Source organism: Drosophila nasuta, chromosome 3 (genome assembly GCF_023558535.2).
Source record: "Drosophila nasuta strain 15112-1781.00 chromosome 3, ASM2355853v1, whole genome shotgun sequence".
In the NCBI taxonomy this organism is placed as follows: Eukaryota; Metazoa; Arthropoda; class Insecta; order Diptera; family Drosophilidae; genus Drosophila; species Drosophila nasuta.
In genome coordinates, this window is record NC_083457.1 from 30,073,045 (window position 1) to 30,095,742 (window position 22,698).

Sequence of the window (22,698 nt, forward strand, 5' to 3'; positions counted from 1 at the left end):
TTCATGGAATTAAATTCAAGTGCAGCACAAAAGTATGCAACAGTTTTTGTTCAAACAAATAAAATAACCTTACTTTTAGAAGCCACAAGTATGCAACGGTTTTTGTATAATTCAATTAAATAAATTTACTTTCAGATCAATTTATAGTTTTAAAAGCTGCTACATTTTATTAAAAAGGATTGTTATTATTTGTGTTTTACATAAACTACTATAGTAATTCCCAATTAATCCATAAACAACCCATTAAGTGGACTTTAAATTATTGTTGCCTACTTTTAGGCTGATGATAAGTATTTAGCAATCGTTTTTTGTTTCACGTAGCTTGTATTAATTCGTATTACTTATTACTAAGTATATCGTGAATAAATACCATTGCGATGGACTAAGTGAAACATTTCTAAGCGCATTCAACAGATTTAAAGCAAACAACACAAAACAAGCTACGCAGTGCATGCCTTAATGCAACAAACTATTTGCTTGCAACTACAACTGGAACTACAACTATGAGCATGTCTACATGCCAACACTACAGCTGCAGCTACAAACAGCCAGATTAAATCCTTTCAAAATAACTACGCAAACGAGTAGCATATGCAAATGCCGGGATAAAACAAGCACAACAACTTTTTGCATTACTCAGATTGCAAGTTGCCCAGCATCAACACACACCAGCTACACCTCCAACAACTAACTCTCTGCAGCTCTGTAGTCCAAGCGTTGCCAAAAAGTTTTGGCTTCCAGCTCATTTGTTGGTCACGCCACGCAGCGTGGTAAAGTACGAATAGGATGCATTCAACAGACTCTGAAACATGGCCAAAGTCATGGGGTAAACGTTGCCAGCTCTTATCTGCAAAAGGCGAAACGAAACAAACCGAAACGAAACGAAACGAGAGATGAAATGGTGAAATGGAGCGCACACATAAAGGCTGGGATTAGAATCTGCCAAATGAAATGCATACCAATTCGAAAAGGACACACCCAACCAGCCAACATACCAACCGCTTGAACCACTCGAACCACACTCAGGACTCACCTCCAAAGGCCTTTGCGTCTGCATCAGAAAGATCAAGAGAGTTTTACAAAAACGCATCCCACACTCATACCAGGGCACATTGTAAACAGCCTGCGCAACCAGTGAGCTCTATGAATGAGAGCCTAATTGAAATGAGATACCCGAATGCGCGAAACATAGACAACGACATACCTGAATAACCAACTCGTTGGCCCGATTGTAATAGGTGAATAGCACATACAGCATCGTGGCTATGTACATGATTATCGAGATCATCTGAGTTCGCGAGTCGATCTACAAAGATCACTTAAATTATGAATTAACTACATACAATATTAAAGAGTTGCTCACAATATTCAAACAGAAGAGCAGCAGACAGATGATCGAACCAAAGATAATTGCTTCGGCACCTATAATAAATGTGACTAGCATATTAAACTCCTTTACATAGCTGAAAGATTAAAAGAGTGAAATAAGTCGTGTACTCTCAACAAAACATTACGTCCTTTCATACCTCATAATACTCATGTGATAACGAATGCAGGCAGCCAGCATTTGATAGCGTTCCTCCTCCTCCCTTTGCTCTGCAATGCACGACAATTTATAGACCAAAATCTGCAGCATCGCCTTGCCAAAGAGCGCAAATGCAGCAAACAGACTGACAAAGGGCATGTACATCATGGAGAGCACAACGGGCGTGGGTATTTGCAATAAATAGAAAATCTCGTAGAATGGCGTACGCTGCAAGTCCAACGGAGGCAACGCAATGCCAAAAGGATGCGCTACACCCAAAAAGAAAGCAAGTTATTGGTCGCACTCACTTCCGTTGTAAGGAAGTTGCTCGCTTACCACGTTGCTGACGGAACAATGTAAAGATTAATGCACCCGTTATATCCAGAAAGGAGGCCGACAAATTGAAGACCGCCAAGCGACGTGCTTCGCGCACAACCTCGAACAGAATGCTCTGGATATACTCATCGCCTGATGCCTCAATCTGGCGATACAAGAGCGTTAGCTTGGCCAGGAATTGCTCGAATTCCTTGTGCTTCCAGATGGCCAAACAGGTGCGCATCAGAGCATTGAAAATGGCGGATAGAAAAAATAGATTCAATATAAAGGCGGGCAAATCGCCCCACATCTCAAGCAGGTAGAGGAATTGCATCACGTTCATCAGACAAACGGGCAACACAAACGCGTACTTTCGCCAATTGCTCTGTGCCGTTGGATAGAGCACTGCAAAGTATCTCCAGATGCGCACATTGATGGCCACTAATGCAATATCTTCGTTCTCTGCCATCTTCAGCTGCTGTCGAGTCTGTGTCGAGTGTCTGTCTGTCTGTCTGGATGCCACTTGAAACTGTGGCCACAACACTTTGTGGCCGAGCACTCTCGGCAAACGTCTTTTATTTCGCCAATTGACGCCATCGAAGGCGTTGGCCAATTGTTCCCTATGTAATCGACATGACATAGCCTATAATTTGGCAAATTGCTTGCTGACAATTCTCGTTGATTGTTAAGCAAGTATGTATTAAGCCAATAGCTGGATTTCCGTTTGCAGATGTCAATACAATTCGTAGGCGATAGAAGACAACTTTCAAATTGGCCATTTATCCGTGTCAATTGCTTTCGTAATTGAAATGAGATTCTAGGGAATTAAACACTTTTTGCCATATGCAAAATTTTACATTATTATATATACTATAAAATCCAAATATTTTTATGTGAACATTGTAATACAATCTTCATGAATTATTTGACATAAAAAATATTTTTTCATATTAAGTATACGTATATATTGTTTGCATGAAAAAACCTTTCATATGTAATAAAGTTTTTCCTGCAATTTATTCTGGCTGCAACTGCTGAGCTTTAATGCTGCATTTTTCATTTGTTACACTTTTATCTAGAATATTGGTTTACAAAAAATGGTTTTAATGTGGCAGTCAGCATGTTAACGAGGCGCAAACGTGGCCAACAATTGCCCAGGCTAGCCTGGCATGACTTATTAAACAATAAAACCGGATTATCCGTAAACAACTGAGCAAACATGCCACAGCCAAATATTTTGGCCAGACCGCTTATCATGCATTAAGGACAGAGACAACAACAAACAACAGACCAACGAAAACGAACGGGCAAAAAAAAAAAACAATATAAAAATCAACAAGCGCTCGGCATAACATAATTCAGCAACAATGCCAGCTCAGCAAATACGGCGGGGAATTAAAATGAGACCTGTATACAGCAGTTGGCCAAGGCCAGAAGGGACGAGGGATGAGGACAGCAAACCCTGAGACCAACCAATGTACCGACCAAGCCCATAAAGGCACACATTATGGCCACTTAACCGCGCGTTATGCCGCAAAAAAGGCAAAGGACAAAACCAAAAGCTCAAGCAGCACAAATGGTAGCTAGAGTCCTTGTGTCCACTTTGTGTGTGAGTGTGTGTGTGTGTGTGTGGTCGTCGTCATCATCGTTGGCGTATGCGCAATATTTTGTGCAAACATGGGCAATACCAAAGCCTCGAGCAGACTCCAGGCCAATCCCTTTCCCATTCCCCCGGCAAATATGCAATGTCAGTTACAGCTGCTCATGCGACAGCATTGCACATAAATCAAAGGGCTTTCCTTTTTGGGTTGCATGGCAAAAATGCATTCTTGTCGTGTTGCATGGCAACAGAACACAACACATTTGCCAGGGGCAGAATTTATTATAAATTAAAAGCTAAGCCCTGCAAATTGACGACATTTAATTATCACATTCAAGCAAAAGACTTTCGAACAATGTGGCACACATCAAAGCAACAGCAATAGCAACAGCAAACCCCATGTCGAGTGCCTGTTAACCCTAAAAGCCACACGATGACATTAATTACGTATACTTTCAGTTGCAGGACCTCCTTGTGGTCCTTGTACTCCTACAAAATTAATACCAAGTAATTAACAGCAGCAGCAACAGCGACAACAGATTCCTTTATACGTGATTTAAGCGAGTCAACTGCCCGTTATTAGGCTCCAAAATCCATTGTGTGGGCGTTCTCATATTGACTTTACCAACTCTACCAAGTAGTTGTGGTGCTTGAGGGGGCGTAGCGTAAGCAGCTTTTGCCAATTAAGCAGCTCACTTGGCTTACTTGGCGAATTGCCTTTGCCATTGCCTTGAAAACTGAAATTGCTTTGCTAAGCTTCTAATTTGGGCAATTCCTATATATACTTAGCATGAAATTTTTGCATCAGCTGTGAACTGAATTCGCTTTGCTACCCTCCCAAAACTCAAGCGAGGCATGGCTAATGCGGCTTAGTTTTGTTAACGATTTGCAAACACGTGTGAGTGTGACTCCCATAGCAAAGGTCCAAATCGAATGCCGGAGCAACCCCCTTTGAAGCCAAGAACGATAAACAACAACGAACATTTTTCTTTTTTCGCTTTGATAATATCTAGGCATGCCACATGCTTCTGAACTAAACAAATAACTATGTCGTCATATCGCCATCTCTGACTGATCCGAGATGAGTAACTCGCTCCAAGATAATAGAATGCGATTGTGTACATAACAATAAAATACCCTAAAGTTTTGTACACTTAAAGTGCTATTATAACTGCAACTTGTAACTTGGTGAATGCTCTGAATCAATCATAATTGAATATTTTTCAAAAGTAGGCGTTCATTAACATTCGCCGAATGTTTTTGCGAATCATTCTCATTCAATTAACATCTACTTTCAGACATAGAGAAACCTACACTCAGAGAATTTGTGTACATCAAAACATTTTAATATTTTTTTTGCGTTGCAGCTTCTCTTCGTTAATCCTAATTAAATTAATTAATCTTTTTGTAGAAAGTATCATTGGCTTTTGCACAGATAAGATTTTTAAACAGTGTGATTAGAGACGTAAAGGTTATCTCCAAGGTTGTACTAATTGAACAATAACAACAAAATTATATAGAATGTGCAATCCAACGTGCAACTCAACATAAAAAAAGTATAAAAAAAATGTAAACAAAATTTTATAAATATTTATGTTAAAGTTCCGGAAACAATTACCAGCGAGAGCAATTACGCTTTGTGAATCTATTACGATTGCTTTATTTCAGTCTGGATTACTACGTGCATTGCTTTATAAGGAACTGAGAGTAATTATAAATATGTACATATAATATGTATTTAAATAGTATTATAGTTAAAAGTGAGAGTGGGTGTCACTGGGTTTCGATTCGTCACACCCGCATAGTGTGGTTTTTGCATTTTTTTGGTTCGGCCAGCACACTAAAATAGAATGCTAAGGCAACAACGTGGCATATAAAACGGGCGAATTCAATATCCCTCGAATTAAGGCATCTATGGTAGATTACAGCCCACCTGGGTGACCACCTTGGCAGCCACATCGGTGGCCTTACGCACACATTCGCTCAGCGAACGTTTCTCCAGCCAGGCATGCAGAAAGCCAGCGACAAACGAATCTCCTGCTCCGGTGGCATCCACCACCTTATCCACACGCTGTCCTTGGTACTCTTCGAAGACACCTTGACCTGCTGGAGACTTCTCCGCCACATAGTTGGTGATCAACTGCACGCCCTTCGCTCCATTGGTTACGAGTATGATCTTTGGATTGCCGTCCTGCAGCAGTTGTTCTCCCAACTCATCAACGCTTTTGCAACCAGCTGCAGTGGCCAGCTCCTCGAACTCCTGCCGGTTGCCAAACACAAAGAGCGCACGCTTGACCAAGTTAAGCATCTCCTCCGAATGTTCCCGCACTATGTAGGGTGCACTGAGATTCACAGCCAGATGACGACGCTCCCGCACCAGATCACGCAGTATATACTCGATAACCTCAGCTCGATGTGGGACAAAGAATCCCTCGATGTAGAGAATCTGTTTGCGTTCGATGGGACGCAGAAAACTTTCATGACCATGAAGAGCGGCATGCTTCAGCTGTTGCACCGAGAACTTTGACGAGGCACCAATATTGGCATACAATGTGGGATTATCGTTGTGCATTAAGCAGACACACTGTCCCGTGTGCACATCCTCAATAACCTGCAGACGCGCCTCGATCTGTCTCTCGGCAATAATGGAACGCAGATGCTCCCCTGTTTTGTCATCACCAATAGCGCCAAAGAACTGAGCCTCTGTGCCCAAGAGCTTGAGTATGCGCACAGTGTTCAAGGCCGATCCACCAGGATTGGAGAGGCAGCTGGAGCTGAATGAATTCACGATGGGTTACCACAAACAAATAATTAGCAACTCAATGGCATTTGTCACCTACCCGTTGGCAGCCTCTGTAGCGATTTTATTTATGATCTCCAGATCCAATTCGCCCTTGGAGCCCAGCTCTAGCTGGTAACTCTCAAGCACTTTGGGATCGTCCAACTTAACGACGCGATCTAGAAGCACATTGCCAAAACAGACCACTTTGCGGGGACTACCAAAAATAGAGAATGAGAGAGAGGGGTTTGAGAAATGGGAAAATCCAGTGGGGAAAACTTGCAGTGGGAAAGAACTTTACTCACGTGTCGTAGACAACTTGCGTGCCATCTGTCGAGCTTTCAGTGCCCATAATTTTCTCATAAGCATAACGAAGGTACTCCATTGTTTCGGATTTACGTTATCGATTCTCGGAATGTGATTTTCCCGCTTTTGGAAATTGTTGATTCACACTGTGCGAAGTTTAATCAATAGCCGCGCTCTAATTCAAATGAGTTTCTCCGCAGTCCGTTGCTCTGCTGGTCCGTGATCCGTCACTTCCGTCAGCCAGCGACACACTGAATGCCAAAGCCGGTTTCTGCCGGCGTATTTATCTCAGTTGTTGTGGCGTTTCCCATGCTTTTGAAGCAATTAGTTTCCAGTTCGCAACTTCTTGTTTTACCTTTTACAAAGCAAACCTTTTAGCGTTGTTGTTGTTTCGCTTGGCAATCTTGATAATACTTTGATTTTGTTCTGGTTGTTAGCTTTTTTTGGAACTTTTATTTGGACTTCTTTGATTTTTGTTGTACTTATTACATCATTGAGCTTTTTCTCTTTGTTTTTTTTTTTGGCACATTCAACTGTGTTGAAAAATCCAGTGGGTCACCCTGTGACGCTTTTTAAAGTTCAATTTCAAATATCAAGAATGCGTTAAATTGCTCAATTATATTTATAACCGCGTTTATTACGGAGCTATTTCAATGTGTGCAAAAACTTGCGTGCTAACTTGTCGTTACTCAACACTGGCTTAGCTTTCCAGTGCGCACAGCTGTTCGTTGTGTTTGTTTACGTAGAAGAAAAAGCGTACTCTATTTTCAAATGCCAGCAAACAAAAACAAAGCGAAAGCTCTCTCTCTCTCTCGCTCTCATTAGCTTTGTCAGAGCTTTCGTTTGTCTAAGGTGCTGCCACCCTGTGCCGCTTTCAAATGACCGTTAGAGGGGCTGTACAAATTTAACAATAACAACAAAATTATATAGAATGTGCAATCCGATGTGCAACTCAACATTAAAAAAGTATAAAATATGTAAACAAAATTTTTTAAATATTTATGTTAATGTTCTGGAAATAATTAATGCTTTGTGAATCTATTACGATTGTTTTATTTCAGAGTAGATTAATAAGTACATTGCTTTATAAGGAACTGAGAGTAATTATAAATATGTACATATATGAATAGTATTATAGTTAAAAGTAAGAGTGGGTGTCACTGGAATTCGATTCGTCGCACCCGCATTGTGTGGTTTTGGTTTTTATTTTTGTCCGGCCTGCACACCAAAATAGAAATCTAAGGCAAGAACGCGTCATATGTGGGGAAGGGGATAAGTCAGGCTATTGAGTTAAGGCATCTATGGCAGATTACAGCCCACCTGGGTGACCACCTTGGCAGCCACATCGGTGGCCTTACGCACACATTCGCTCAGCGAACGTTTCTCCAGCCAGGCATGCAGAAAGCCAGCGACAAACGAATCTCCTGCTCCGGTGGCATCCACCACCTTATCCACACGCTGTCCTTGGTACTCTTCGAAGACACCTTGACCTGCTGGAGACTTCTCCGCCACATAGTTGGTAATCAGCTGTACGGTCTTCGCTCCATTCGTGACGAGAATGATCTTTGGATTGCCGTCCTGCAGCAGTTGTTCTCCCAACTCATCAACGCTTTTGCAACCAGCTGCAGTGGCCAGCTCCTCGAACTCCTGCCGGTTGCCAAACACAAAGAGCGCACGCTTGACCAAGTTAAGCATCTCCTCCGAATGTTCCCGCACTATGTAGGGTGCACTGAGATTCACAGCCAGATGACGACGCTCCCGCACCAGATCACGCAGTATATACTCGATAACCTCAGCTCGATGTGGGACAAAGAATCCTTCGATGTAGAGAATCTGTTTGCGTTCGATGGGACGCAGAAAACTTTCATGACCATGAAGAGCGGCATGCTTCAGCTGTTGCACCGAGAACTTCGCAGAGGCACCAATATTGGTATACAATGTGGGACTATCGTTGCGCATAAGGCAGAGAGACTGTCCCGTGTGCATATCTTCAATGACCTGTAGACGCGCATCGATCTGTCGCTCGGCAATAATGGAACGCAGATGCTCCCCTGTCTTGTCATCACCAATAGCGCCAAAGAACTGAGCCTCTGTGCCCAAGATTTTGAGTATGCGCACAGTGTTCAAGGCCGATCCACCGGGATTGGAGAGGCAGCTGGAGCTAATGAATTCACGATGGGTTAACACAAATAAATAATTAGCAACTCAATGGCATTTGCACCTACCCGTCGGCAGCCTCTGGGGCGATTTTAATTGTGATCTCCAGATCCAATTCGCCCTTGGAGCCCAATTTTAGCTGGTAACTCTCAAGCACTTTGGGATTGTCCAACTTAACGACGCGATCTAGGAGCACATTGCCAAAACAGACCACTTTGCGGGGTCTACAGAAACGAGAGAGAGAGAGGGATTTGAGAAATCGAAAAAATCCAGTGGGGGAAAACTTGCAGTGGGAAAGAACTTTACTCACTTGTCGCAGACAACTTGCGTGACATCTGTCGAGGTTTTAGTGCTCATAATTTTCTTATACGCATAACGAAGGTTCTTCATTGTTTCGGATTTGCGTCGTCGATTCTCTAAATGTGATTTTTCCTCTTTTGGCAGTTGTTGATTGAATAGCCGCGCTCTAATTCAAATGAGTTTCTCTGCAGTCCGTTGCTCTGCTGGTCCGTGATAGGGATGTCAGAAATATATCAAAATATCGATATGTCGATATTTTTCCTCTTAAAAAATATTATCATCGCGATATTTTTTGGGCAAAAAAAGGCAATATTGATATTTTTGAGATGATATTTCCGATTGAGTGATTTGCTGCAGAATAACACTGATGAAAGCTACTTTGCTTGATCCTCGTTATGCCTTTTCACGTATTAAACAGATGGTTGAAAATAAACAAACAGAAATACTGCCTTCTTAAGGAGAAATGGATTGCGAAGAACAAGACATGATCGCATTAAGCGTACAGGAAAGTTTTCTAGATTTGCACAAAAGGACCATAGGACTCCGAGACTCTGCAGTCCAGAGTTCCGAAAGAAAGGAAGTGCATCTTTTCTTTAGTGTGCCATTTTGTTGTTGGGTGACAAATCCGTTAGAATTTTGGATCTCATAAGTGTCAACTATGTCCATGCTAGCGAAGGTGGCATTAAGTTCGGTTTCATCTGAAGGGTTGGCTTCTGCCATAAAGTGTATCTTTGTGACTCCCCTAGTCATATGACAGACCAGCATGTAATCTTAACATTAAATAAAGATTTGTTTTCTAATTAATAATTAAACTTTTATTTTGACTTCTTTGATTTTTATTGTACTTTTGTGCTTTTTCTTAGTTTTTTTTTTTTTTTGAACATTCAACTGTGTTGAATAATCCAGTGGTTCACTCTGTGACGCTTTTTGAAGTACAATTAAAAATATCAAGAATGCGTTAAATTGCTCAATTATATTTATAACTGCGTTTATTACGAAGCTATTGTCTTTACTCAACATTGGCTTAGCTTTCCAGTTCACACAGCTGTTTGTTAAGTTTGTTTACGAAGAAGAAGAATACGCTTTTTCAAATGCCGGCAAACGGCAACCAAAAACACAGCTAAAGCTCTCTCTCTCTCCCTCTCTCTCTCTCGCTCTCGCTCTAATAAGCTTTATCAGAGCTTTCGTTTGTCTAAGGTGCTGCCAACCTGTGCCACTTTCAAATGACCGTTAGAGGGGCTTTTTAAATTATTATTTCTATCAGGTTTTATATTTATACTTCGAGTCCACTTATGCTTCATATAAATGTGTTTATTGTTGTTGTATGATATATATTATTATATCAATCAGAGCTAATCAACAGAATATCCCAATTTCAAAGCGAAAGGCTTGGCGGTGTGGGGAAACCCGAAGATGGTACTTTAATAATGTTTTAATTTACTGAAAAAGCACATTTGAATGATGTAAATTATACCACACAAAAAATATACTTATTTTGAATTTCAATATCATTATTCAAGCAGAAAAATCACACATCAGTGCGTAGATAAATTGAGTTTTTATCCAACCACACTCAAATTGAAAGGCAATGGGGTATTTCCCAAGCCAACATATAAGCATTCTACTTCTGCTGGGATTTCCCCAGCAACAAATAATTCCCCCTTAGCTGCATGTCTTTGCAGTAACCATGGCACGGTCTCAACGCATTTCGGCTCTTAGCTGGTCTCCAAACCTGTGCACGTGAGTCGAAACGCGATGCTCATCAGAGTCATACGCAGTGACGAGCATGTATTACAATCGAACTTTGGACTGACTTTCGCATCGGAATGTATTTCATGCCAATACTCAATGTCCAATACCCGTCTGTATCTGTTTCATGTGTGCTTCGAGGAATTCTAAAACCTGTTTTGGTCGCCATGCAGTACTGTGGCTGCCCCGTTGAGTGACAAGCGAATCGTGAATTTGAGTCATGCTGACCATATTTTTAGTAAAGCTTTTGGATTTTGGCTCGCTAGCATGACTCAGCACTTTGAGGTGTGCATCTGCCCCAGCCAAGTGCAGCATTTCCCAGCCACGCATTGGCCACTTGTTTATGTGCCAAACAATCGAGCGCAATCGACAATGAAAACAAAGCTTCCCCGACCCAAATACCAACTGCACGCCATGCAGCGAAAGCATGCAGCTAGAAACAGAAGCAGAAACAGAGCAAGAATCGAAATCAGAATCAGCTTAGGCCAATTGTAATTTAATAGGCCTGCATTTGAAGTACTTACTCATAATATTATTAAGCATAAAAGTAGTAAACAACTGAGAGCTGGGGACAGTTCCAAGTTCATTGGCCAAAATTGGCGCGCAAATTGTATGGCCTGATATTCTGATATCGATAAAAAAATATAGTATAGTATAGTACGTAGTACTATGAAAATACGTCAAGTGCTGCAGTTTTGTATTTACAGCTATCGCAAGCAGAATTTTGCAAGCCGTGTTTATTTTGGTGTTTATGCGCAGCAAGTTAACAATATTTATATTTAGATTTCAGATAGGTCAGTGCTTTCATTGCAGGCCCTTTCCTCAGATGTTGAACGAGAAGTTTTGGCCCCTCGGGTGATTAACCCGCGCCACAACAAAAATCGCCAGCTTAACTATTTTTCTGGGTAGCAGGGTTCAATGATTTACATGTTGTTTACCAACTTTGTTGTTTATGCCAAACTTTACATATACATATGTGAAAATGCAATTCAAATTCGCAGTTCCATTTCCCATTTTTTCCAAGAAGTTCATTAAACTTCGCTGACGCTTTCCTTATAGGTGGGAATGAATTTGTTGTTGACACAGATGATGGGTTCGATTTGATTAAAGCTCACTATGGAGGGTTACAGATGAGTCAAAGGTGTGTGTGTGTTGCAGAGTATGGTCTCAGTATCCGTATCCATTCCCACAAAGAGTTAAAGAGTACTTCAACCTCAATCCGCCGAAATTGCAACAGTACATTCAACTTATTTACATATCTACTATATAAATTATTTATACACTTACATACTTTATATTGCATCTACACACTCATACATATGTTTTGCAGGTGGCTATTTATAAAACTTGTTATTCGACATATGTAAATAATAACAATAACAGTTCACCCTTCGTCAACAAAAAAATATGCTTGGTAAATCAAAAAATCAACCGCAACCAAATAATTCATTAAAAAAGTGCATTAACGATCTGAAAATATACGCGCCACTTTTTTTGCGCGGTAGTTGAACTCTGGCAATGGCGTATTTGGTTTCTCCCCCATTTACTGTTCAACAGAAGCATCACGCCACAATGTTAATTGGTCAAGTTGACAAAAGATGAGTTCCGGCAACTATTATGATTCGAGACAGTTCACCGAAAGATGATTTTTTAGCTCAGGGTAATAATACGGATTTATTGTGGGCAATGTTCCAAATCCCGATGATACCCCCCACGGGGGCGACGATTTCATTCACTAAATTTCACGCGAAACACAATAACAAACTTGTATTCAATCCCAAGTGTTTGTCGCGCGCGCTCATTAATTAAACATCGTTGAGGCATACATAACACATATATAGCGTATACGCGACGTTGGCGGGGTGGCTTCTTGACGTCAGCTATTGTCATGAGTGATCGCTTAGGAACAGACATTGGCCCGAGCATATATTTATACGTATATTTTATTTGCATGTCTTGAGTCATTTTCACTTACACGACCTGTTGACCATTTGGCCCATCGCCAAGTGCATGACCAACAAACGTGGTGTTCACCACCTTATGCCGAAATTCGTTGAGTTCGCGTGAAAACAGCATGCGAAAATTGCCGGAAAATCTTTAAAAAGTATATCGTTTTTTTAAAGAGCTATAAATTGACATAAACTTGGCAGCTTTATTGAACTTAGTGAGTAAAATTTGTACGAAAACCTATGACAAAATGCAATTTGACGGAAACATGAACATTAATGTTTTTCATTGAAAAACTCTTGAATCAAGGCAAAAGGTGAAATGGGAAAAAAATACGGTCAAAGCTGCAATACTGATAAGAGGCCAGTTTCATAGCGCACATTGCATCTCACGTCAAAGATTGTAGTCTGGCTACAGACAGAAAATAAACCCAAAAAACAAAGACTTGCTAATTCCTCAAATTAACGGAAATCTTTTGCTACCCCACAAAAAAAAAATGATAATAATAAAGGTACAAAAATGTGCTTGGCACAACACAAAAAAAAATTTTTGCTGAATCTTCACTTTTGAAATGAGAGCGGAGGCGTCAAGCGAAAATTACTTGGAAAAAACTCACACATATAATATCAGAGAGAGAGTGCCGGAGAGAGACAGTCGATTGGGATTTACGCCGGCTGGCCTTTGCCAACTGTTGCTTCTGTATGCGTGAGCAGGCCCCCCTAAAAAGCTTTTGACACAGAGAGCGCAAGCGAATACGAGGGTGAGAGCGAGAGCGATATGTGCTCGCGAGGCACTCTTCTGATGAAATTCAATGGCGGCGAGAGGGCAGCTATAAAAGCTCGCGCTCGCCAACGTTTGGCATTCATTGTGAAATTGCAACTCAAAATTGAAACAAGCACAGACCGAGACGGTTAAACGGATTTTAAAGCGCGCTGCGTAAACGTGAAAAGAATTTCATAATCAAAAGTTAATAGACCGCAAATTGCCGAGGAATACAATCAACGGGCAAACGCTAATAACAGCAACAAAAGCAACAATAAACAAAGCAGTGATACCACAACACACAAAAGTGCCACACACAAACTATACAAACATTGAAAAGCAAAAAAAACTTTGCCACAAACCAAAAGTGCAAACAGAAGCTGTAAAAATAGCTCAAAATCAAGTGACAAGCTCCGAAATTAGCAACTCATACAAAATGGTCGTTGAGGAATCTGTCAACATGCACTACACACACAACCACAACATGGAATTGGCCGATTGCGATACCCCAATCGGTCGCACCGTCAAATCAGCTCTTCTGCGAGCCCAATCTGAATCTCGAGTGATCGTCGGACTATCAGCAGCCATCAATGTGCTCTCAAAGTCACCGGAGGGTTCACTCTTCTGCCTGATGGCCGTGCCCAAGGACGGCGATTCAGCCACACACATGCACGAGGTGCTACTGGAGGCGTTTTGCTACGAGAACGACATCTATGTGATCAAGGTGGACGATGCCACCAAGCTGAGCCGCATTTTGGGCCAGGAAAGCATCGAATCATGCTGCCTGGTGCAAAAGACCTGGGCTGGCGATCAGATCGAGGAGCATCTGAACAAGGCGGAGAATCAATTGGTCGACTACTGCGAGGCCCATTGGGATGCACCACAACATCCCATCGTTCAGCTGCCAGTCGTATAAACTATGAGATGGATCAGACGATTTAATTGAACAGCCCGTTACAGTGGGGCAAAACATGGTTTAAATTGATGCAACAACCAATAAGAACAGCAACCAGTTAAGACAAGGTTAATGTACCCAAAACGTTTGGAGAGTTCTGCGGAAACCGACGTATTGGGACATATCCCAATTACATATACATATTATATATCATATAATATACATACACATACATACATATGTATAAGTGTATATAGGAGGAGCGGCTTAATCAGAAGAGTAGCTGCGACGATGGCCAATTTTCATACGCTAGATTGAAGGAGAGTGAAGGAGAGAGCAGAGATCGAGAGAGGCAGCCGACGACCTTCGTTGGAGCAGCATCAGCAGCAGCAGCCGAGAATGCAATGGAACTTGCAGCAGTCACAACAACAATACCAACAACAACTACGGCTGCTGCGGAAGTGCGCCTCACACACACACACACCATCACACTCTGGGATTTACACTCTCTGGCTCTCTCTTTAATCTGGAAGCAATTTCGCAACCAGAGGCAAATACAATTCATACACGCACACAACCACAAATCCATGCGCACACACATAAGCGCGTGACCAGCTGCTGGTTTTTTTTTCATCCAGTTCGCTTTAAGCGTAAAACAAATTATTAAATAATTGAGATTTACGATGAACAGATTTCCATTCTATTTTTTAAACATAAACAAAAAGAAAAATACAACACACAAAAGAAAAATAAAATATTGTAATTTGTATTTTAAAGTTAAAGTTTTGTTATGTTAGCTTTTCTTAAAAACCAGCGTATTAAATAATACAAAAGAAAGTACAACAAAAAAATGTTATTTAATTTTAAGAAAAAATTAAAAAAAGAATTTTTGAAAAAAAAATATAAATAAAAATTATAAAAAAAAACCAAAAACTTTTCAGTCTTATCAATTTCAAATTTTCAGCTCTTTTTTACAGCGATTTCTGAACTTTGCTTGAATGACGAACTTATTGGTTATCTGTCAAAATTACAGATAAGACCAAGTTTTGGGGAAAAAACTTTGGAAGATCAAAGAACAAACAGAACATTGTTTTAGCATTTGGGGAATTCTTTGTACCTTTTGATATGATGTTGAAATTTTCCCAATATCTTGGAAATAAAATTAAAATAAAGTTCTAAAACATTTTAGACGCTTTTACCAATTTTCAGATAGAGGTTTTTCAATATGTCTGTTGTGACGAACACACCAAAAATTATCCTGACGTCTAGCATAACAAATCTCTTAAGCATAGATGATATATCAAAAGCTGGTGGAAGTGATCCATCTATTGGCCATATTATCAACGGTGTTTCCCCAATGAATCGACAAACAGAGGCACGTTCTTATCAATAATACTCGCTAAATTAAGTGAACATAATTGCTCGGAATCGCTACAGCAAACTGGATCCGAGCAGCTGTCCCGTAAAATGCTACCAGATTGCCAGCCATGGCAATTAAATAATCGTACGAGCATTGGCACGTTTCGGCCACCGAGATTTGAATGTTAATCAATGTCCAGACAGCTCAGACAATCGTGCCAAACAATTTGGAAAAATTTTAAGCAGCTCAGCAAACGTTTCCATATGATCCCTTGTTTAATTAGCTTGGATACAAAATTATAGGTCAGATAGCTTAGAGACAACGGAAGAGATCATTCGACCTCTTCTTAAAGATAATTATATAATAAATCTTTCTGATTTTTATTCCTAAGTACGAAATAATTGAAGAGTGCATTAATTAGCTTTACTACTGTTTCACACGTATCTAATGAAAGTATAGTTTACTTACAATATTTATATGGGAAATTAACTAATTGTATGTAATTAAGGAAATCATTTACTCAAAGCGGTTCGCTAACCTAATAATTAGATAAGCGGCATCCAAAGTACTAGCACCAGACAAAGTGTTAACTAAGCCCTCTGTTTGAATTATCAACACTCGATACTCATGACTTTGGTACTTGATTAATAATTCAATCGAAGTACGCCGGACTTTACACCTTCACAGTCTGCGGATCCACGTAAATTTAGCGTTAATTCCAAAGAACAAGATCTCACACTCATTGCGATTCGCTCTCATCTCAATTGGAATTGGCCGAGTCATGCGATATATTGAGTAATGAGACATGTGCTCATTGACTCTGAGCAACTGAATTGAATTTTGTTTTGCATACAAGGGGAATACCTTTTACCCATATTGCAAAACAATAACCGGCACTTGTTTAATGTTCGGTGTTCAGTGTAAAAAGGCATTAGGTGTCTAAGAGGCCTAACCTCAGAGAAATCTCTGGGGGTAGTTCACATTTACTCAATTGTATTTGCTCAATAGCGGGAAGCATTTAGCGTGACTTGCGATGCGAATCTGAGAATGCAAAATGATCGATATGAAAACGGAGGCTGAAGCAGCAATTGTCAAGGCAGACGACCCCCGGCCCGGGCCAAAGACTGAACAAGATTGAACATGACAGAGTGCAAACTTCACAAACGACAATGGTGATGTCGTTGAAGGTAAATGATTCATATAAATAACGCTGCTGCTGTTTTGGTGCTATCCCCAAAATTAGCATATTCTAAACTGAGATCGTATATACGTCAAATGGAATAACCGTAGCCACAAATACCGCTCAGAGCAAACTAGTTTGATACGTGATTGCTCAGCGAGAAACGAACACCGAACACCGAACAGCGACTCAAAACCCATTAACTCTCCACACCGATACTCAACTTGAGACCCAGCTAAAGCGATGCCAACCACTGTATGTACATGTGATTGCCATGAAAGCGTGCTAATTACGAGGCGTGCACCACTTGAGCTCAGCGCTGAGCGATTTTTTTTTTTTTTTTCAAGAGAGAATCAATATACTTGGGACTAGATTTAACGCGTATTTAACTGTTATTTGTTTTGATTTTAATAATTCCGTTTTAAGCTCGAAAACTTGTTTTTACTTGTAAATACGAATTATTATACATTTTATTGTTGTTTTTTTATAATTTGCGTACGAACGTTCGTGCCATTGTTGTTTGTGTTGATGTCGTTTTCCTCATAAATGCGAAAATAAAACAAGACGCGTTATCAATTTGCTGTATGCTCCCAAACACGGATTACGCCTCTGTACTATCTCTGGGGATTTCTACGGAATTGCTGTCGCTGTTTGGCAAAAAACCAAGAGAACACTAAAACCAGAGCAAACGATAACAAAGCTTAGACGAGTGCCGTTTACTGAGTTATCCAAAAGTCATAAAAACTTTTCCCAAAAAATTTCAAGAGGGATTTATTCATGCATTTGCAGAATTTCTTAAGACAATCAAATAGTAGATTTATTTACACTGCCATAAAATATAATACACATCTGCATTTCAACTAGTTAAACATCCCTCGTTGGGAGAAAATTGTACCATTTTGTGTCAACTTCAACCTTCAATTTGCAAATCGGGCAAAACATAACATTGATAACTGCCAAAATTTCCATCATTTATCATACTATTTCTGATAGCACGCATTTCGATTTGTTTACTACTATATTTAGCTAATTTGTATGTGACCGAAATGCCAAAGCTTTCCACAACTTAATCAATTGATTAGAGTCAATCAGAGAGAGCTGCGCAATAGACACGAGACTAATAGATCATTGACAGAATCACGCGAGTGGAATTGTTTGTTGTGAATGAATATTGTAAATTGAAAATTGTAAATCTCGAAAACCAGTTTCAAAACACACATTAAATTGCATAAGGGCCATGAGGGAAATCCCAGCTAACAAGCAAAGCAAATAACAATTCCTCGAAATGCACTTATTTACCTTAAAGGGAACATCTAAATCACTTCTAAAGGTTAATATTTGTTAAGAAAAGGTTTGACAAAAACAAAATCGTTTATAATCATGAATAGCGAGAAACGTATGCAAAAAGCAGATAAGATTTATTTGCTCAGTGGGGCAAATGCTCAATACTCTAATTGTGTTTTACACAAAAGAATTCTGTAAATTTTGAAATATTTGGGAAATTCCCTAGCTCAAGGCAAAAAATGTTTGGCAAATTCCGAATTGATGTTAATGAATTGCTGCAAAATTCTAGGGAAAATCTCCGCTGGAATGCATAAAATGTACATAAACAATTGAAAAATGATTTGTATATATGAGAACTAGACAGATTGCCAAAGATTTATCTAAACATTTATCACATGGGGCACATTGCCAGAAATCTCTCTCTCTCTCTTTCTCTATAGCTTGGCCATAAAATGCGCATCAAGTGCAAAAACTTGCACACTCTGATAATGATAATGATAATGATAATGATAATGATAATGATAATGATAATGATAGTAAAGCTACGAATTACAAAAATAAACATCAATGCAAATATGGACACGAGCACTTTGTCTATTTAAACTACGAGTACACTGTATATCTGAAACGCAATTGCACCTGCAGGACGCATAAAGCAAATTGGTTTCCCTTGTTGGTTTAAACAAAGTCTTTGGGCGAGAAATTAGCACCACATTTACAGTTGTGAAATATGTGCGTGTCCATAAATAGCCATAATAATAATACAAATTTGCCTGTCTGGTCGTGCTTGTATATTTAATTCCATTCGCTTTGTTGTTTGGCCCCATTGATTGCTCTTCACTTTTGGTTGGTTGGTGGCTAGATGTTTGCTGAAGGGCAGAGGAATTGGGCACTCTTTTTTGTTGGTGTTTAGTGTGGCGCCAGTTAACATGACAGCGTTGAATTTCACAAGAACGCAGACGCCTGGGAGAGCCAGTCGATATCTGATAGCATAGTTATCTCTACGAGCATGACTGTGTGAGAGTTTGAAACTCTCTCGAAGCGCGTGCCACGAGACGGGCCAAAGAAACGTTGTGGCCATTTCGCTGATAAGCGAAATTCATAATGTGAGCTCGAGAGACAGAGAGAGAGAGAGGAATAGAGAGAGTGATCGAGTGAGCGAGGGCTGTCGATCTCAAGGTCTGTGGCTCTCGGTGGGGCGACGGCACCTGATCGCGTCAAGTTTAAGCACGTTTTCTCTGCGCTGCTGTAAATACACAGTTACAGTTACGATTGAATGTTTTTTTATTGATCGCGCGGGGCGTATGAATAAAGAATGTTTCAGATTCCTGTACAATCGGCAGATTGTGCACATGTCGCGCACGATTGTGTGCCTGTTGTCAGTTGTCATTTGTCTGTTTGCTTACGCAAATCGTTGCGCATACGCAGCGTGTTACCGCTTACAGCTTGCCGTTAACCGTTATGCAGCCGGAGCCACCCCCAAAGAGAGAGAGAGAGAGACAGAAGTAACGCCCGTAACTGCGTCAATGTCATAAAACTTTCTCACGTAAGTCAAAATCTCTTGTTCTTCACTTATCATGTCGAAAATCTCAGATCATCTGCGAGTTCAGTCTCCGCACGGTTATTAATACGACTTAACAGCGGCATTAAAAATGGATTCTTATCGATTATATAACGCTAAGTGCTTGTTTAATAAAGTTATATTCATACTACACGTACTCTTTAATGCGCTCACTTGTGCTTATTCAAAGTGCTTATCGTAATGTTTCTGCGTATGTGGGGGCGTATTATTAATTCAATGCGGTAAATAACAATATAAAAAAAAAACAATAACAAACAAATTAAGATTTCACCTACTTTTTCCAAGAATCGCATTTCCCCACAGACTTGCAATGGGGGAACCACAACAGCCCACGTGGTAATATATTTTAAACTTTTTAAAGCAATAAATATCTTACGCAAGGAATAGAAGCAAAATATGTTGTGCTTTGCCAGTCTACCAAAACTAATGACGAAAGCAATTTAATGACGTCAAGACATCATATCGCAAGCTTTTTCTTTGCGTCCGCGGCTGCATGTGTTTAAATGGATTATATAATTCACAATTCGCGTTTGAATTTATCTAAACATTTTAGTTCCTTTGGGTCTACAAATATACATATGGTAAACAAAATTGATTTATAAACCAATTTTTATTTTTTTTTAAATTTATGATAACTAAATAATACTCAAATTTATAAATATTTCTCATTGTTCTACACTTTTCTTAAAATTTGTACTAATACAAATTATTAGACAATTTTATAGGTGTAAAGTATGTTTCATTTTCAAAAATAATTAATTAAAGTGATTGACAAATATCACAAAACTCCAACTCCAACTATGACTCATTCGGGATATAATTAAATTTTCAAGTATTTTCATGGAATATTGGTTTAAACGTTTCCTGTCATTTATCAATTTATTGAAGCGTTAAAATTCTAAAATTAATAATTTAAAATATTCAGTGAATGAAATTGTTGAAAATGCGGTTCTGCACTAAAGGCATTAAAAAAACGTGGCATTGCATATATTATTATTATTATAATATTGAAAAATATATAATTATTATAATCTTAAATATTTATTATTTATTTATTTATTACTAAATCTAAATCTTCTCATAGATACCATATCTATACCCATTAGTAGTATTCACTATTAATGTATTACTTAGCTGTCATGAAATGCTATCAATTAGTAATATTCATGCAAATAACATTTATCCAACTTTTCATATATGGATGTATGTTATGTATATATATTTGTTGTCAAATATAAAAAACAATTAAACTTGTTTGTGCAATAGCGCATCATTATTGTTATTAATAAATTTAAAAAAAAAATTTATCAATCTAACCATTAACCAATGCATTGAAGCATTTCAAGTCCTATTTCGAAAAAGTAAAATTATACATTTTCAAGATTTGTTGTAGCTGCGAGCAGATTCAGAATACATTGAAAATGTATAGTTACTCTATTATCTTCTTCATTCTTGCTCTGAATAAAAACTATAGTGTAATAAAAGTTCTATACAATACAACAATTTAAGTAATTACTATTATTAACTCAATACATTATTACAGGATGGAGTAATATTTAAATTTAAAAATGTACAGTGTAAATCATACAATGAGTCATTAATGCTAATTCCACTTTGTCAAATTCGCGCCATTGCCCGGGAAACGAACGTATTGAATTATAGAGCGGATTGGCTATATTCCGTCAATGATGTTTACACCGAAGTTCAAATATTCAAACGTGCCAATGGATTCAAACCATGGTTATTCAAATATAAATTAAATTTTTGTGAATATTTACAGAAGAAGAACCATCGCCTTTTCAGTCTTATATTTAATGTATTCAGAGACTACACCAACTTGGCAACCCAAACCTGCCCTCTTGTGGTACATATGTATATTATTTTAATAATTATTGAATTCATACCCATTTTTCATGTTAGGGAAATATTACAGTTTTAGGATTTAGTCTGAAGGTTGATCGACTCAAGCTGCCTTTGCCAACGGGCGTTTATTTAGTGACAACAGGTTGGATTTTAAACAAAAGATTACTATCAAATTTGAATATAACATTTGAATTTGTTGAGGACTCGGGTCTTGACTCTGAGAAAAGTCTTTTCGGGCATTAAATTGCACAAATTGAAGTACCTTAATATATAAATATTTCGCTTTATTTCCAATATAAACTAAATATGTATGTCATTATTAAAAATATTGTATTATCCTTAACACATTGATCAGATTTAAATAAATTGTTAAATACATTTTATCGAATTCTAGAGACCTTCAACTAATTATAGTGGAACTATAATAACTTCATTTATAAATGCAGAAATCAAACAGTATTTAATGTTCGATTTTTTTTTTTTTTTACTTTACTTACTACTGTGGGCAAAAAGTAAGGTGAATTTGTTTGTAAAATGAAAAATCTTTATTTATTCCTCTAAATCAATATCATGCCCTTCAAAGTAATCCCCTCCCGATAAAATACACTTATGCACACTTTTTTTTTCCTATCCTCGAAACATGCCAAATAGTCCCTTTTCGGTATAACCATCAGTGCTTTCTTCGATTTAGCTTTTATCTCCTCAATCGACTCGAAACGCGTTCCCCGAAGTGGTCTCTTGAGTTTTGGGAATAGCCAGAAGTCACACGGAGCCAAATCAGGCGAATATGGTCGTTGTGGAACGATATGCGTGGAATTTTTGCCGAAATGGTCAAGAACGAGATTTGACGTTTCGTAGGTCCAAATAGTCCTTCAAATATTCCGATCATATCAGTAAGGTCTCTAACAGTCAACCGACGATTTTTGCGCCCTAATTCCTGCTCTGTTGACGTCGATTGTCGTCCGGAGCGCTCCAAGTCATCAACACGTTCTCGACCCTCATTGAAGTCTTTGTACCACTTATAAACATTTTTTTTTTGTGACATGGTAGAATCTCCAAAGGTCTTCCGCAACCTCCTCAACGTTTCCGCAGCC

At 39.1% G+C, this 22,698-nt stretch overlaps 4 protein-coding genes across 5 annotated transcripts; 1 reads left to right on the top strand and 3 right to left on the bottom strand.

The window, feature by feature from the left end:
• Positions 1 to 223: 223 nt before the first annotated feature.
• LOC132789924 (odorant receptor 43a) lies at positions 224 to 2,751 on the bottom strand. 2 transcript variants are annotated; one of them, XM_060798262.1, is made up of 6 exons: positions 1,862 to 2,751; positions 1,527 to 1,794; positions 1,364 to 1,463; positions 1,205 to 1,306; positions 1,034 to 1,141; positions 224 to 847 (listed from the first exon to the last, which is right to left on the bottom strand). In XM_060798262.1, the coding sequence occupies exons 1-6, from the start codon at positions 2,478 to 2,480 to the stop codon at positions 743 to 745; spliced, it is 1,302 nt and encodes a 433-aa protein (XP_060654245.1). In that variant the 5' UTR covers positions 2,481 to 2,751; the 3' UTR covers positions 224 to 742. The 2 variants fall into 2 exon arrangements, with proteins under 2 accessions (XP_060654245.1, XP_060654246.1); XM_060798263.1 differs by having other exon boundaries at positions 758 to 847; positions 960 to 1,141.
• Positions 2,752 to 5,029: 2,278 nt separating this feature from the next.
• On the bottom strand, positions 5,030 to 7,024 carry LOC132792093 (uncharacterized). The gene is made up of 3 exons (XM_060801322.1): positions 6,525 to 7,024; positions 6,281 to 6,436; positions 5,030 to 6,214 (listed from the first exon to the last, which is right to left on the bottom strand). Exons 1-3 carry the CDS (start codon positions 6,602 to 6,604, stop codon positions 5,353 to 5,355), a joined length of 1,098 nt encoding a protein of 365 aa, XP_060657305.1. The 5' UTR covers positions 6,605 to 7,024; the 3' UTR covers positions 5,030 to 5,352.
• Positions 7,025 to 7,684: 660 nt separating this feature from the next.
• LOC132790528 (uncharacterized) lies at positions 7,685 to 9,143 on the bottom strand. Its single transcript, XM_060799082.1, has 3 exons — positions 8,993 to 9,143; positions 8,751 to 8,906; positions 7,685 to 8,686 (listed from the first exon to the last, which is right to left on the bottom strand). The coding sequence occupies exons 1-3, from the start codon at positions 9,070 to 9,072 to the stop codon at positions 7,825 to 7,827; spliced, it is 1,098 nt and encodes a 365-aa protein (XP_060655065.1). The 5' UTR covers positions 9,073 to 9,143; the 3' UTR covers positions 7,685 to 7,824.
• A 4,381-nt stretch (positions 9,144 to 13,524) lies between these two features.
• On the top strand, positions 13,525 to 15,163 carry LOC132791855 (growth arrest and DNA damage-inducible protein GADD45 alpha). The gene has a single exon (XM_060800953.1). It carries the CDS (start codon positions 13,877 to 13,879, stop codon positions 14,354 to 14,356), a length of 480 nt encoding a protein of 159 aa, XP_060656936.1. The 5' UTR covers positions 13,525 to 13,876; the 3' UTR covers positions 14,357 to 15,163.
• The last annotated feature ends 7,535 nt before the right edge of the window (positions 15,164 to 22,698 follow it).

Coding starts and splice junctions, on each gene's coding strand:
- LOC132792093 (XM_060801322.1), bottom strand. CDS start 6,604: ATGGAGTACCTTCGTTATGCTTATGAGAAAATTATGGGCACTGAAAGC. Junction 6,437..6,524: donor ACGCAAGTTGTCTACGACAC/GTGAGTAAAGTT, acceptor TATTTTTGGTAG/TCCCCGCAAAGTGGTCTGTT. Junction 6,215..6,280: donor GCTACAGAGGCTGCCAACGG/GTAGGTGACAAA, acceptor GAATTCATTCAG/CTCCAGCTGCCTCTCCAATC.
- LOC132791855 (XM_060800953.1), top strand. CDS start 13,877: ATGGTCGTTGAGGAATCTGTCAACATGCACTACACACACAACCACAAC.
- LOC132790528 (XM_060799082.1), bottom strand. CDS start 9,072: ATGAAGAACCTTCGTTATGCGTATAAGAAAATTATGAGCACTAAAACC. Junction 8,907..8,992: donor ACGCAAGTTGTCTGCGACAA/GTGAGTAAAGTT, acceptor TCGTTTCTGTAG/ACCCCGCAAAGTGGTCTGTT. Junction 8,687..8,750: donor GCCCCAGAGGCTGCCGACGG/GTAGGTGCAAAT, acceptor TGAATTCATTAG/CTCCAGCTGCCTCTCCAATC.
- LOC132789924 (XM_060798262.1), bottom strand. CDS start 2,480: ATGTCATGTCGATTACATAGGGAACAATTGGCCAACGCCTTCGATGGC. Junction 1,307..1,363: donor TGCTCTTCTGTTTGAATATT/GTGAGCAACTCT, acceptor TGATCTTTGTAG/ATCGACTCGCGAACTCAGAT. Junction 1,142..1,204: donor CCAACGAGTTGGTTATTCAG/GTATGTCGTTGT, acceptor TCTCATTCATAG/AGCTCACTGGTTGCGCAGGC.